This window comes from Rhinoraja longicauda, chromosome 8 (genome assembly GCF_053455715.1).
Source record: "Rhinoraja longicauda isolate Sanriku21f chromosome 8, sRhiLon1.1, whole genome shotgun sequence".
NCBI lineage: Eukaryota > Metazoa > Chordata > Chondrichthyes > Rajiformes > Arhynchobatidae > Rhinoraja > Rhinoraja longicauda.
In genome coordinates, this window is record NC_135960.1 from 74378077 (window position 1) to 74393291 (window position 15215).

The 15215-nt window shown below is 43.3% G+C and overlaps 1 protein-coding gene across 2 annotated transcripts in view; it reads right to left on the reverse strand.

The window, feature by feature from the left end:
* Window positions 1–328: 328 nt before the first annotated feature.
* LOC144596112 (BTB/POZ domain-containing protein KCTD18-like) overlaps window positions 329–15215 on the reverse strand; it is a 32490-nt gene continuing 17603 nt past the window's right edge. For both annotated transcript variants that reach the window (XM_078404290.1, XM_078404291.1), the window contains 3 exons: window positions 14470–14564; window positions 3606–3708; window positions 329–2550 (listed from right to left, as the gene is read on the reverse strand). In XM_078404290.1, coding sequence (XP_078260416.1) covers window positions 1989–2550; window positions 3606–3708; window positions 14470–14564 — 760 coding nt within the window. In that variant the 3' untranslated portion in view covers window positions 329–1988. The remainder of the gene's footprint in view (window positions 2551–3605; window positions 3709–14469; window positions 14565–15215) is intronic.

The window sequence follows — 15215 nt, forward strand, 5'->3', positions numbered from 1 at the left end:
ACCCTTTATGGAGGCACATTAGACACCCTCCAGTCACCCGGCACCTCACCCAAGCACTTTTCTATTTATTCTTTACTCTGTATCAATATAAACAACTGGCTTTAGCTTCCAGAACAGATGCTTCCTGTTTAATTAGCTGCAGCACTTGGTTATTAAGATTTGGATTAAATCATTGCATCAAATAATCATAAAATAACGTACTTTCTCTTAAGCGTGAATTATTTTTTCCGAGGCTTATCAGTGCCATGAAACAGAAAACACTTATTAAACACGATAACTGGAACAGAAACATACACAATGAGAAGTAGGAAAACTATAAGATCATAAGAACAAGCAGAATCATATTTTATTTTCTAGTAAAACAAACAATTCATCTGTACAATATGGAGCATACAAATTTTAAATATAAAACTAGCCAAAAGTTTTCCACTAAACCATGTACTTCAAGTATATCAATTAAATTCCCATTGCACAGTTGATCTAAACGGGTTCAGTGATTCCCACAGTGTAACCACCCTTGAACTTTTACATGGAGCATTGAATATTGTGCATCAAGGACGTTCTGTTGCTTTATGCCTGAATGCACTGAAAACACAAGCTTCTGAGCACCAACAGTTCACTTGTCTAATCGTACAAATCTTCTGATCCAGGCATAACTCCTACATAAAGGGCCTTGATTGCAAAATAAACTGTTAATGCTATCATTGACCAGTGTCCGAAAATGAGATTTTTGTTTTCCCTCCATAAAACTAACAAACTAAATCATCCTAAAAGCAGAAAACCAATCAGATTTCTTGACAGGCTACCAAACACACACACACACACAACCAAAATATATGCCAGACATGAGCAAGAACATGAAACTCTGCAGGCCAAACACAAGGAATAACTGAACAAAGTGTGGTCTTTGCATCGTGACCAGGCACTGTCACTTCCTTCTCACACGCAAAACAAAACCCACAACTTTGTTTTAAGCTAACTCTATTGTTCAAAAGAATTTTTTTTGTCTAACATATTTGCTGTCTCTTTCACACACAAGTGCACAAACACAAAATTCATTTAAAAATATTGTGCTAATAATTGCAAAATGCTTCCACGAGACCAGAAACAGAAGGAAATGAAGAAAGGTACTGTTCACAGAAGCTGCAATTTGTCAATCAAATTTCCCCCTATTTTTGCAGTATAGTAATGGCATTACTATTTATGATCATTACTATTCTATCGTATGCACTGTTCTCCAAGAATAAGTTAATGTCTGTTTTTTTTACATTGTATGGATGCTCTCTCACAAGACACATTCTTTCACACTGTTACATGCCTTGAGACTGTTAGCCTGAAGATATGCCCAATTAGATATTATGGAGCATTCAGCCAAATTAAAAGTGGAATACTTTGGAAGATGTTATTGAATGTATGTTAAGATACCTTATTCACATTTTCATGTAGTTGAGATACAAGAGGCAGGATGAGTTGAGGTATAATTAATAACCAGTTCAAAAATACTTCAGGTTCTTCTCACCGACAGCTGTTTATTCCACAGACCACCGATGCTGAAGAGTACCTGGTAGGGTACATCAGCACAGATGTGGGAGATGGAGAAACCATAAACCTTGTGTCCACTTACACATGCACACGGTTCCGAAAGGATTGATGGATAATGATCTGGGCTGAAAGACTTGGCAAATGTCCCATCCATCCACTAAAAGCATTCAATAGCACCTATAATGTCACCTGAACAGGAGGAGGCCACGAAGCTCGGATCAGATATCAAATCCGTGTTCTCTTTGGTCAAGTGTTAAGGCCTGGATAAACCCGTTGAACTATCACTGAAAGGACAAACTTTCCACTTTCTAGCTAAGTGACTAGAATTCTGATCTAGCAATAAAATTTCTTTGGAAATTATGCTAAGCATCAGCGGGTTTCAAATGCAGTCTTAACAAACCAACTAACGCATCCATCCTCTCCCCTCTCTTGCAAACATCAGCTATTTAACCATTCTCTTCCTGTTTCCTGTCACTTTCACATACATCCTCTAGATAGTCAGCCATTGAGTTCAGTGTGATGGAGGTGTGAGGGCTTTCTGAAGCACATGGATCTATACCTATATTCACATTATCATTACTCTTAAATGGATCCACTGGTGTTACAAGTGTTGCAGTAGGTGGCTTTCTTTTCAACTTGATCACTCGATTCACCATCAACTTCTTCTCTGGCAGTTTGACTGCTTCTTTACAACCAGATTCTACGCCACTCTCAGCATTTTGAAATTTGACAGATGTTTGGGCATCTGATCCAGAACACCCACTGTCACTGGAAGATGCTGTCCTGTGGTTTACAAACTCCCCTGTACTTGCTCTCTTTACGGCCAGGGTTTTGAGATGAACTGAGGAGTTGAATACAGTCATAGAAGTTGCAGCTGGAGTCGATAGTTTGACCAATCCAGAATTCTTCACTTTAATCTGGGTGCTGGTGGATGGGCCAGAGAACTCCACAGGTTTGTGGTTTTTTTTGGGTGTTTCCATTTCTGTTTTATTGGCATCAACAGGACATCTAGAAGATACATAAAACTTGCATTTAATGTAAATGTTAAGCAAAACTGAAAACAAAACAAAAAGTTTGGTTGCTGATGTGTCCCATTCAGAAGCAGCATTAATAAAGCTTAGAAGTTTAGCATAATGCCAAATAGTGACAAAATAGCTAAGGGGAAAGGAAATATTTAAGATTTCTTTTAAGTGAACTAGCAAAGACATAAAGTAGCAATTTAGCAGATTATATTTTTTCCTAATGGGAACTTTAAACTCATGGAATTTTGTAATGATTAAAGTTAGATTCACTGATTAACTAACTGTCTTTCTATCGTAGCAACTATTTTCCATGTAAGCACGGTCCTACTGCATGCATTATAAAGCAAACGCTACTCATAACATTTCTTTCATTTAAGATTCACAGTTTTAAAAGAGGTAGTTTATGAATCAGCAAATTTTTAAAAAGGTAGATTTGGGATGTTTAACGCACAAAGTGCTAGTTCCACTCAGTTTAGTTTAAAGATACTTAGTTTAGTGCAAACAGCCCCTTTGGCTCACCGAGTCCACGCCGACCAACCATCACTAGCTTTATCCTAAACACAAGGGACAATTTACAGAAACCAATTTACCTACAAACTAGCACGTTTTGGGGATGTGGGAGAAAACCAGAGCACCTGGAGAAGACCCACGTGGGCATGTATGAACTCCCTACAGACAGCACCCGTAGTCAGGATCGAACCTGGGGTTATAAGGCAGCAACTCTACCACTGCATCACTGAACTGCCCTTGCACCACTGAACTGCCCTTGCACCACTGAGCTGTCCTTGTGCCACTGTGTCTTCCTTGCACCACTGTGCTGCCCTTGCACCACTGTCTCCCTTGCACCACTGAACTGCCCTTGCACCACTGAACTGCCCTTGCACCACTGAGCTGTCCTTGCACCAGTCTCCCTTGCACCACTGAACTGCCCTTGCACCACTGAGCTGTCCTTGTGCCACTGTGTCTTCCTTGCGCCAATGTGCTGCCCTAAGATGAGAAACACATTACTGAAACAAAATACATGAAGAGACAAACACCTACCGTTTCTGAATTGGTGCCACCGTCTCGTTGTTGCCTTGCAAAGGTCGGCCCTCAAGGGTCCAACATTCTATCAGCTCCTGAGGCACTCTCCAATAACTAACGCCTGTAGGTAATACAAAACACTGTGTCTACATGCAGCAAGAGATATAGATCAAGGTTGACTAATCACCTAGACACAAATTAATTACACTCAAACAGAATGAACATGATAAAGGGAATTTTGCTTATTTAGTTCACACTACATTCAAAATATTAAAAATTGAATAGAAATATTAGCAGTTGTGCAAATTATAATATGGAATAGGTTAAATCTGGGGACATTTCTGTGAACAGCTCTGTATCACAATGCCATCTGATTATAAATCTATTTTCTCGAAGGATTTTAAAAAATCTGAAGAAACATGATTAGAACTGTTCATTCCATATATTTAATTAAATTCATGCAAGAATGTTCAGGATCAGCAGTTCAATGATTCCTAAAAATGTTCAGCCTTTCAGCTTTTTCACACAGTAAGGGTGTGCTTGTTCCATACACCTAACCACAGGTGGGTGTGTGGAACAAGCTGCCAGAGGAGGTAGTTGAGGCTGGGACTATCCCAACATTTAAGAAACAGTTGGACAGGTACATGGATCGGACAGGTTTGGAGGGTTATGAACCAAGCGCAGGCAAGTGCGACGAAGGTAGCTGGGACATTGTTCGCCGATGTGGGCGAGTTGGGCCGAAGGGCCAGTTTCCACACTGTATCACACTATGACTCTAGCAAATTGTATGAGTGGAAACCTGAGTACCTGGAGAAAATCCACGCAGGTCACGGAGAGAATGTACAAACTCCGTACAGACAGCGCCTGTAGACAGGATCGAACCTGGGTCTCTAGCGCTGTAAAAGAGCAACTCTACCGGAACAGCACCTCATATTTCTCCTGGGCAGTTTGCAGCCCAGTGGTATGAACATCGACTTCTCCAACTTTAGATAGTTCCTCTGTCCCTCTCTTCCCCTCCTCCTTCCCAGTTCTCCCTCTATCTTCCTGTCTCCACCTATATCCTTCCTTTGTCCCGCCCCCGACATCAGTCTGAAGAAGGGTCTCGACCCGAAACGTCACCCATTCCTTCTCTCCCGAGATGCTGCCTGACCCGCTGAGTTACTCCAGCATTTTGTGAATAAATACCTTCGATTTGTACCAGCATCTGCAGTTATTTTCTTATAACTCTACCGTTGCGCTACCGTGCCGCCTTGATTATTCAAATTAAATGCCATCGGTCCGTTGTACCACCTTTCTCTGTCCACGATGTCACCAATTTTAACGTTATCTGCAAACTTACCAACCATGCCACCTACATTCAAATTATTAATATAAATAACGAATAGATTACCCAGCACTGATTCCTATGTTACACCACTTATTAAAGGTCTTCACTCTGAAAGGAAGGAACTGTAGATAGAAACATAGAAAATAGGTGCAGGAGGAGGCCATTCAGCCCTTCGAACCAGCACCGCCATCCATTGTGATCATGGCTGATCATCCATAATCAATAACACGTGCCTGCTTTCTCCTCATATCCCTTGATTCCACTGGCCCCTAGAGCTCTATCTAACTCTCTCTTAAATCCATCCAGTGATTTGGCTTCCACTGCCCACTGTGGCAGAGAATTCCACAAATTCACAACTCTCCGGGTGAAAAAGTTCCTTCTCACCTCAGTTTAAAATGCCCTCCCCTTTATTCTAAGCCCCTGGTTCTGGACTCGCCCAACATTGGGAACATTTTTCCTGCATCTAGCTTGTCCAGTTCTTTTATAATTTTATATGTCTCTATAAGATCCCCTCTCATCCTTCTAAACTCCAGTGAATACAAGCCTAGTCTTTTCAATCTTTCCTCGTATGACAGTTCCGCCATCCCAGGGATCAATCTTGTGAACCTACGCTGCACTGCCTCAATTACAAGGATGTCCTTCCTCAAATTAGGAGACCAAAACTGTACACAATACTCCAGATGTGGTCTTACCAGGGCGCTATACAACTGCAGCAGAACCTTTTTACTCCTATACTGAAATCCTCTCGTTATGAAGGCCGACATGCCATTAGCTTTCTTCACTGCCTGCTGTACCTGCACGTCAACTTTCAGTGACTGGTGTACAAGGACACCCAGGTCTCGCTGCACCTCCCCCTTAGCTAACCTGACACCATTGAGATAACAATCTGCCTTTTTTTTTGCCGCTAAAGTGGATAACCTCACATTTATCTATATTATACTGTGTCTGCCACGCATCTGCCTACTCACTCAACTTGTCCAGGTCACCCTGCAACCTCCTAACATCCTCTTCGCAGTTCACACTGCCACCCAGCTTTGTGTCATCCGCAAACTTGCTAGTGTTACTTCTACTTCCCTCTTCCAAATCATTAATATATATGGTAAACAGTTGCGGCCCCAACACCGAGCCTTGGGGCACTCCACTCGCCACTGCCTGCCATTCTGAAAAGAACCCGTTTACTCCTACTCTTTGCTTCCTGTCTGCCAACCAATTCTGTATCCATATCAACACCCTACCCCCAATACCATGTGCTCTAATTTTGCTCACCAATCTCCCGTATGGGACCTTATCAAAGGCTTTCTGAAAGTCTACATGCACTACATCCACTGGCTCCCCTTCATCCATTTTACTTGTCACATCCTCAAAAAATTCCAGAAGATTAGTCAAGCATGATTTCCCTTTCATAAATCCATGCTGATTTGGACTTATCCTTTTACTGCTATTACCTCTTAAAATATTGACTCCAGCATCTTCCCCACCACCGATGTCAGGCTAACTGGTCTGTAATTCCCCGTTTTCTCTCTTGCTCCTTTCTTGAAAAGTGGGATAACATTAGCTATCCTCCAATCCACAGGAACTGATCCTGAATCTATTGAACATTGGAAAATGATCACCAATGCGTCCACTATTTCTAGAGCCACCTCCCTGCGTACCCTGACTTTGCTACTCTTTTTCTCTTAACATATCTAAAGAAGCTTTTACTGTCCTTCTTTATATTCTTGGCCAGCTTCCCCTCGTACTTCATCTTTTCAGCCCGTATTGCCCGTTTTGTTACCTTCTGTTGTCCTACCTTCTGTAGATGCTGGTTTACACCTCAGATAGACACAAAATATTGGAGTAACTCAGTGGGACAGGCAGCATCTCTGGAGAGAAGGAATTGGTGACGTTTCGGGTCGTGACCGACTGACTGCTGAGTTACTCCAGCATTTTGTGTCCACCATCTTCTGTTTCCTACATTCCAGTCGATTTTGTATCCAATTAGCTAGCTCATGCTGCATTCCATATAATCTAATTTTTGAAACTGGTCCGCCATGCAGTACCTTGTTATAGACCTTGCTATAGTCCATGTACTGCACTGTTCTCATCAATCTTGGTCACCCTCTTCAAAAAACTCAATTAAATGATCATTTTTCTAGTTCGAAAGTGAGTGATGCAAGTACACAGCTGCTCTAAGGAAAGATGGCATTTTCTTTACTTGGTGGTCGATCAATAATTGTACCTGACACCACATCGCTCTTGCTTAAGCAGGACATTTGTTTCTATCAGCTGTATATTCCATTTCTCAACTCAGACTGGTCTCTGGTGTCACAATGTGAAGCTAATATTTTGGGTAACACATGGAATAGTGTAGGAAGGAACTGCAGATGCTGGTTTACACCAAAGATAGACAGAAAATGCTGGAGTAACTCAGCGGGACAGGCAGCATCTATGGGTAGAAGGAATGGGTGACATTTCGGGTCAGTCTGAAGAAGGGTCTCAACGTGAAATGTCACCCATTCATTCGATCCACAGATGCTGCCTGTCGCTGAGTTACTCCAGCATTTTCTGTCTATCACATGGAATTAATTGTTCATTCTGCAACTTAATATTTTTATGAAATCAGTAAACATAATAACCATTATATAATATTCTGGTGTATGATGAGGGTATTTTTACACTTTCATGTATTTTGAGGTTTAACAAAGACTTTAAATTTCTGACATAGAATAATGTAATAATTCTGGACAAAATAGATTTTTGGGTGTAATGAAAGGCGTTCTATCAATTCAGATTGAATATCTGGTTAAGATTGAGGTTGCATGAAATAAAATGGAACAGGAAGGCAGATTACTATCTGAATGGTGTCAAGTTAAGAAATGGGGAAGTACAAAGAGATCTGGGTGTCCTTGTTCATCAGTCACTTAAAGTTAGCATGCAGGTACAGCAGGCAGTGAAGAAAGCTAATGGCATGTTGGCCTTTATGACAAGAGGAGTTGAGTATAGGAGCAAAGAGGTCGTTCTGCAGCTGTACAGGGCCCTAGTGAGACCACACCTGGAGTACTGTGCGCACTTTTGGTCTCCAAATTTGAGGAAGGACATTCTTGCTATTGAGGAAGTGCAGCGGATCATTAGGTTAATTCCCGGAATAGCGGGACTGTCGTATGTTGAAAGACTGGAGCGACTGGGCTTGTATACACTGGAATTTAGGATGAGAGGGAATCTTATTGAAACATATAAGATTATTAAGGGATTGGACACGTTAGAGGCAGGAAACATGTTTCCAATGTTGGGGGAGTCCAGAACCAGGGGCCACAGTTTAAGAATAAAAGGTAGGCCATTTAGAACGGAGATGAGGAAAAACTTTTTCAGTCAGAGTGTTGTAAATCTGTGGAATTCTCTGCCTCAGAGGCAGTGGAGGCCAATTCTCTGGATGCTTTCAAAAGAGAGCTAGATAGAGCTCTTAAAAATAGCGGAGTCAGGGGGTATGGGGAGAAGGCAGGAACGGGGCATTGATTATGAATGATCAGCCATGATCACATTGAATGGCGGTGCTGGCTCGAAGGGCCAAATGGCCTACTCCCTATTGTCTAAAAAGAGGATTCAGATAGAAATAGGGCGGACACAGTGGCGCAGCAGTAGAGTTGCTGCCTTACAGCGAGTGCAGCGCCGGAGACCTGGGTTTGATCACGACTATGGGTGCTGTCTGTACAGAGTTTGTACATTCTCCCCGTGACCTGCGTGGGTTTTCTCCGAGATCTTCAGTTTCCTCCCACACTCCAAAGACGTACAGGTTTGTAGGTTAATTGGCTTGGTAAATGTAAAAATTGTCCATAGTGGGTATAGGATAGTGTTAATGTGCGGGGATCGCTGGTCGGAGCAGACCTGGTGAGCCGAAGGGCCTGTTTCCGCGCTGTATCTCTAAAATGAAATATCGGGTGCTGGGATTAACAGAAGCGAGTGAGGTTCCACTGGTTTTCTGGAGAGTTTTTTCAATAGACTTTGGAGGGAAGAGCGGAAAATAATTGGTGCATTCCTTCTTCACTTTAAATAGTTTAACTTCTTTTTTACTTCTTCAGCACTTTAAATAGTTGGGCGATGTTCATAAGATAGACAAATATGCAAATGTTTTTAAAAAGATAAGGATGAAGGGGTGCCGCAAGGCTCGATGCTGGGGCCCCAGTTATTTACAATATATATAAATGATTTAGACAAGGAAATTAAATGTAACATCTCCAACTTTGCGGATGACACAAAGCTGGGTGGCAGTGTGAGCTGCGAGGAGGATGCTACGAGGCTGCAGGGTTACTTGGATAGGTTGGGTGAGTGGGCAGATGCAGTACAATGTGGATAAATGTGAGGTTATCCACTTTAGTGTCAAGAACAGGAAGGCAGATTATTATCTGAATGGTGTCAAATTAGGAAAAGGCGAGGTGCAACGAGACCTGCGTGTGTTTGTGCATCAGTCACTGAAAGTAAGCATGCAGGTACAGCAGGCAGTGAAGAAAGCCAATGGCATGTTGGGCTTCACTATGAGAGGATTTGAGTTTAGGAGCAAGGAGGTCCTACTGCAGTTGAGACCACACCTGGAGTATTGTGTGCTGTTTTGGTCTCCTAATTTGAGGAAGGACATTATTGCTATTGAGGGAGTGCAGCTTAGGTTCACCAGGTTAATTCCTGGGATGGCGGGACTGACAAATGATGAAAGAATGGGTGGACTGGGCTTGATTTCAGTGGAATTTAGAAGGATGAGAGGGGATCATAGAAACATATCAAATTATTAAAGGATTAGACAGGCTAGATGCAGGAAAAATGTTCCCAATGTTGGGCGAGTCCAGAACCAGGGGCCACAGTCTTAGAATAAAGGGGAGGCCATTTAGGACTGAGATGAAGAAAAATGTTTTCACCCAGAGAGCTGTGAATCTGTGGAATTCTCTGCCACAGGAGGCCAATTTACTGAATGTTTTCAAGAGAGAGTTAGATTTAGCTCAAAGGGCTAAAGGAATCAAGGGATATGAGGAAAAAGCAGGAACGGGGTACTGATTTTGGATGATCAGCCATGATCATATTGAATGGCGATGCTGGCTCGAAGGGCCGAATGGCGTGCCACTGCACCTATTTTCTATGTTTCTATTAAATAATTATGCTTTGCATTATTTGCTAATTTATTGAAACCATAAGAAACAATGAAAATCTTGTTGTGTAGATGGTACATCGCGAGCATCAAAAGGCATCAGGTTCCACTGGAGCTTCTGCACAACAAGCAGAGGAATGCTAAGAGGTTTAGAGTTTAGAGATACAGCGCGGAAACAGGCCCTTTGGCCCACCGGGTCCACACCGACCAGCAATCCCTGCACATTAACACTATTCTACACCCACTAGGGACAATTTTTACATTTACCAAACCAATTAACCTACAAACCTGTACGTTTTTGGCGTGTGGGAGGAAACTGAAGATCTCGGAGAAAACCCACGCAGGTCACGGGGAGAACGTACAAACTCCGTACAGACAGCACCCATAGTCAGGATGGAACCCGGGTCTCCGGCGCTGCATTCATTGTAAGGCAGCAACTCTACCGCTGCGCCACCGTGCCGCTCGGTGGACAGACATTTCTGACAGACATGTGGGTCTCAAAACCATGGTAACCAAGGACTAGGGGAGTTATAATTTGGACCTTTCTGGTATGAATGAGACATTTCTCAGTGTTTCAACTAATTGAATCATCAGCATCGAACAGTCAACTGAAAGCAATTGAGGCTTCAATCACCACACGGAATGGAAAACAAACATTTTGGCAAGGTTTGTTTTGGAGCTAAAGAATAGGTGCTTTGTGGTGGAATGGGGCGGGGAGGGGGGAAAGAGATAGGGATGCTTGACAGGTGAAAAGAAGAGTGGCCTGAATTGTACACGACAAGTATGTTGGCGGGATCAAGGGTAGATAGGAGATTGAGTAAGCGTGGGAGAAACTTACTGGGTTGAATGGTGCTTAAATGAGACGTGATTGAAGAATGAGAAGGATCAAGGAGGAGGAGGCAGAGGTAGAGGACGAGTGCTTTGTGCTCACACTTGTGTCTGTGCGCGTGTGTCTATAAGAGACTTGGGGGGGTGTAGAGAAGCGAAGGCAATGGGCGAACAAGGTGGAGGGAGGGTGAGGGTGTCCACGAGGAGGAGGGAAGGCGAGGGCTCACGTGAGGACAAGAGAGGGAGAGGGAGAGTGTACACAAGGGGGAGAGATGGTGAAAGGGGGGCGCTGGGTGGGAGGGAGTGCGTTAAGTGGAGTTGGGAGGGCCAGGGTGGGTGCGAGCGGGAGGGAAGGGCAGGGCAGGCACAATATTTGTTGATGGTGGGATTGAATGAGCTGGCTGGTGCAGCTGTAAATTCTTGTTTCATTAATGATTGATGTCCTTGCATCTGAATCTGGTCTTCAGCCATTTTGAACTCCATGCCACTGGACCAAGCAGTCACTCAAGCAAGCCTCTCTGGTGGCAGACATGTAACAGCTCCCTTCAAAGTTACCACTCACACACCTTTTCCGCTCCCTAGTATGAAGTTTCAAACCTGGAATGTCAGGATAGTCCCAACAGTGACAATTTCAATATCACTCCGTTTTTAAATTATAAAAGGACTGGACAAGCTAGATGCAGGAAAAATGTTCCCAATGTTGGGGGAGTCCAGAACCAGGGGCCACAGTCTAAGAATAAAGGGGAGGCCGTTTAAAACTGAGGTGAGAAGAAACTTTTTCACCCAGAGAGTTGTGAATTTGTGGAATTCAAATGCTCACTCCAGATCCTGTTGGATGACTTCAATGTCCAGTTGGAAGAGACACAAACCTCTGGCAAGGAGTGTTGGCAAAGACATGAAGAAAGCCACCTCTAATGAGTTCACGCAATAACCAAATGCTTGGGCCAATGTTCTGCCATAATCAATACGGTATTGTTGGAACGGCAAGCACAAGACATCATGGCAACACTTCAAATTCAGGAATTGGCACTGCAGGGCTGTCAACTGTCGTTACTGTCAACTGTTGCAACAGATCTGAATTGACTTTTGGACTGACTGCACTAATCTGCTGTTTATCCCCAAAACAATGGCGGCAGAAACTTTGCCACGGGAAAGTCAAAGCCAAAGATCTCAAGCTTTTCTCAGATAATGTCTCGCAGACAACCTGGTAACCAACCAACAGGAGTTGCAGCATGCCCAGTAGCTGGACAGTCCTTAAGTCCAGTCCTTAAGAACAGCCAGGAGATGGGGCATTTAACGGATCACAAACACTTCTTCTCAGATTGGAAGTTCCATCACAACTCGGTCGGTGGAGGGAAAACTGATATCTGAGATTTTTTTTTTTTTAAATAGATGGCGATGGAAAGGAGATAAGAATGTCATGTGGCGATACTTCAATGCTGTCGCGACCATTTACTGCTCAAATATCCAGGAACCCACCCTGCTAACAGCCAATAGAGGAGAGTTCACAGATACCCTTGACAATATCTTGCAGCATACTACCCAGTCCAGGCTTGCTGCCTCTCCAGCCTATCATGTTAAAATGTCCATCAACCACAAAACGGCAACACTATTGGGAGCAGGCTATATTCCTATTTCAGTCTGAAAAAATGGCAATGATGAAATTCAAACACAAAGTCACAGCCTGGTCTCACACCAGGAAAGAGGAGTACATGCAGAAGAACCGCAGTTGCAACATATTTGTGACTAACTTCAGGAATGGAGACATATTGCGATAACTACGAAGGAGTCTACTTGCAAGTTTTATCAAGATTCTCTTCATCCAGCTCCTCCTAGTGACTGAATAACTGCGGACCAAATCAGTGTGGTCTGTGCCTATCAAGAGGCACAATGAGCATGATCTTCATAACTCCAAGAGAAACACAGGGAGCAGTATCAATTACTACCCGTTACCTCACACAAGACTTCCATCTGTCCATCAGTTGGAGCTATGTGAGTCCCTTTGAGAATTGGCCTCAAAGATTTGCCTCCATTCTACGTGTGACGTGAGGCCATACAGATTTGAGATTTCATGCACTAGGTCCAGCACAGATTCACTAACAGTGCAGACTGGAGTCATCAAGGCTGGAGCACCAACGCTTTTCTCCGTCTTTCTAGCCTCCAAATTGCATCTCATCTCTAACAAGCTTCCCGTTGGACTTGAACTAATCTACAGGTGGAATGATTCAACCTACATTTCCTCCATTCTAGAAAAAAAATGTCAGTCTAACTTCAGTAATGGAGCTGTAAGATGCACTTGTGTTGATACATTCTGAAGCGCGAAAGAGAATGGTCTCTACATAAATATCCACAAAAACCCTCTGCCAATTTGCCCCCATTCCAAACACCAATCCAGGGAATAAGTGTCCATAACGCGATGCTGGAAAACAAAGATCACTTCCATCGCCCAGCCACATTCCACAGGAGGCCACCATTACCTTCAGAGTGCCAGCACAGCTTTTATCATCTGAGAAAGAGTTCAAGGTCACGACCTTAAATCCAGCATTCCACTAATTGTCTACTACGCATTCGTGATTACTTCACACCCAGTACGCGTCTGAAACATGCACCATCTGCAGCAGGCATCACACAGTGCCTGAGAAGTATCAACAACACTGCACCTGAAACATTCTCCAACTCTATCACCAGGATATGCAACCCAAAATCCTCTCCCAGGTCAACATCCCCATCTTTGAGGCTATAAAGACACTGAGGCTGGTCTGAGGGGCAGTCCACATCATATGTCTGATATTAAACACTAGAAACAGATACGGCACTAGAGGATCGTAGAAAGGCTTGTGGAGGTTTTGGATGTCTCTCTGATAAAATGTAACATCTTCATAATCCGTGGGAAGCACCCAGGGTGGCTTTAAATGAAGGAAGCATCCAGGATGGCTTCAAGTATCTTGAATCATTTGTTGGGAGCACACAGAAGCACGACATCACTTCTTCCTTTGATTCCACCCACATATCATGAACCTTCTGTCACAGCCACCACAGAGCTGGCAGATTCCACACTGGCCTTATGCGCCTTCTCAGAACCCACAGACTGGAGCAGAAGGAAATAAGTCATTTTGGATTCTGCCCGAGGAGAAAAAGAATCTACTGACAGTCTGTGAGCTACATTTCCATTTAATCCCCAATAGAATAGTTTGAAACTGGACACTCAGCAGAAGAAGACACGCATTGATATTTTAAATCCTATCCATCCCAGCTAGATGTAGGACTGTAATAAAGAGAAATGATCAAGGCAGTGATTATATGTGTATTGCCACTTTCTGTAATTGTTAACTTTAAGGTTTAATCCTACTGCTCTGCAAAACAATCTGTAATTTGACAGCAGTTGATGAATATGGTCCCTTTCCCTTGGAGGCTATATATGAAAGGTTGTCTCTTTCCGACAGTTTACCATTGTGATAATCATTCATCATGGGAAATAAGAGTGCAAGAAATACATCTACAGATGCAGCTGGTGGGGAAATTGGTGACAATCCAAAGCATGGTTTCAGATACATATGAGCTCTACAGCTCACCTCCACAGTGCTTAATGTTTTTATGTTGACATGAAGGATAAGTACCTCGTCCCTCCCAAGAGTCAAAAGCATCCATCATTTTCTTCAGCTCACCAGCTGAGTAGTAGCTCCATATGTATTGTAGATTGTTTCCAGCCTCCCTGCAAACACAGAAATATGAAGCAGCGGGATACTTGCACATTCAAGCTCAACTGCAGGACAGTGAGATGTAACGTGATAAATGGTAATGCTGTACCTGGTGTAAATCATTAATACCTTGTACTCTCATGGAGTGGCATTAAAATGATGCCTGTTTGAAGGGGGATCAGTGGGTGAGGGGGTGGGCCATGGGAAGAGGATGCAGGTGCCAGATGATGGCAGGGCCCAAAAGCATTCAGTGGTCTGGGGTTAAAGTGGCAATCCAGAGGAAGGAGATGAGGCCAAACTAAGGTGAAGGCATGAGAGATAGGGTGAGTGGGGTCAAGACCAAGGAGTGTGTGACTGGCAAAGGAGTGGAGAACAGGATGTGGAATGGGGAAGAGATATGAAGTGTAGGGGAGAACAAAAGGGACAGGGAGAGGCTGGGCAAGGGAGTTGCTACAGATGAGCGAGGTTACAGCAGGATGAGGTAGAAGGGAGGAAATATGTTGAAAGACGACAGGGATTTGGTTTCTATGTTGGACAGTGAGTTGGAGATGCATTGATAATCAATGACACAAGGCTAGTGTTATGTTATCAGTGGACTGCTATTATAAATTTAAATGTTATCTCTGCTGGTTAACCAATTTTTTTCCTAATCAGATGTGCAGCAC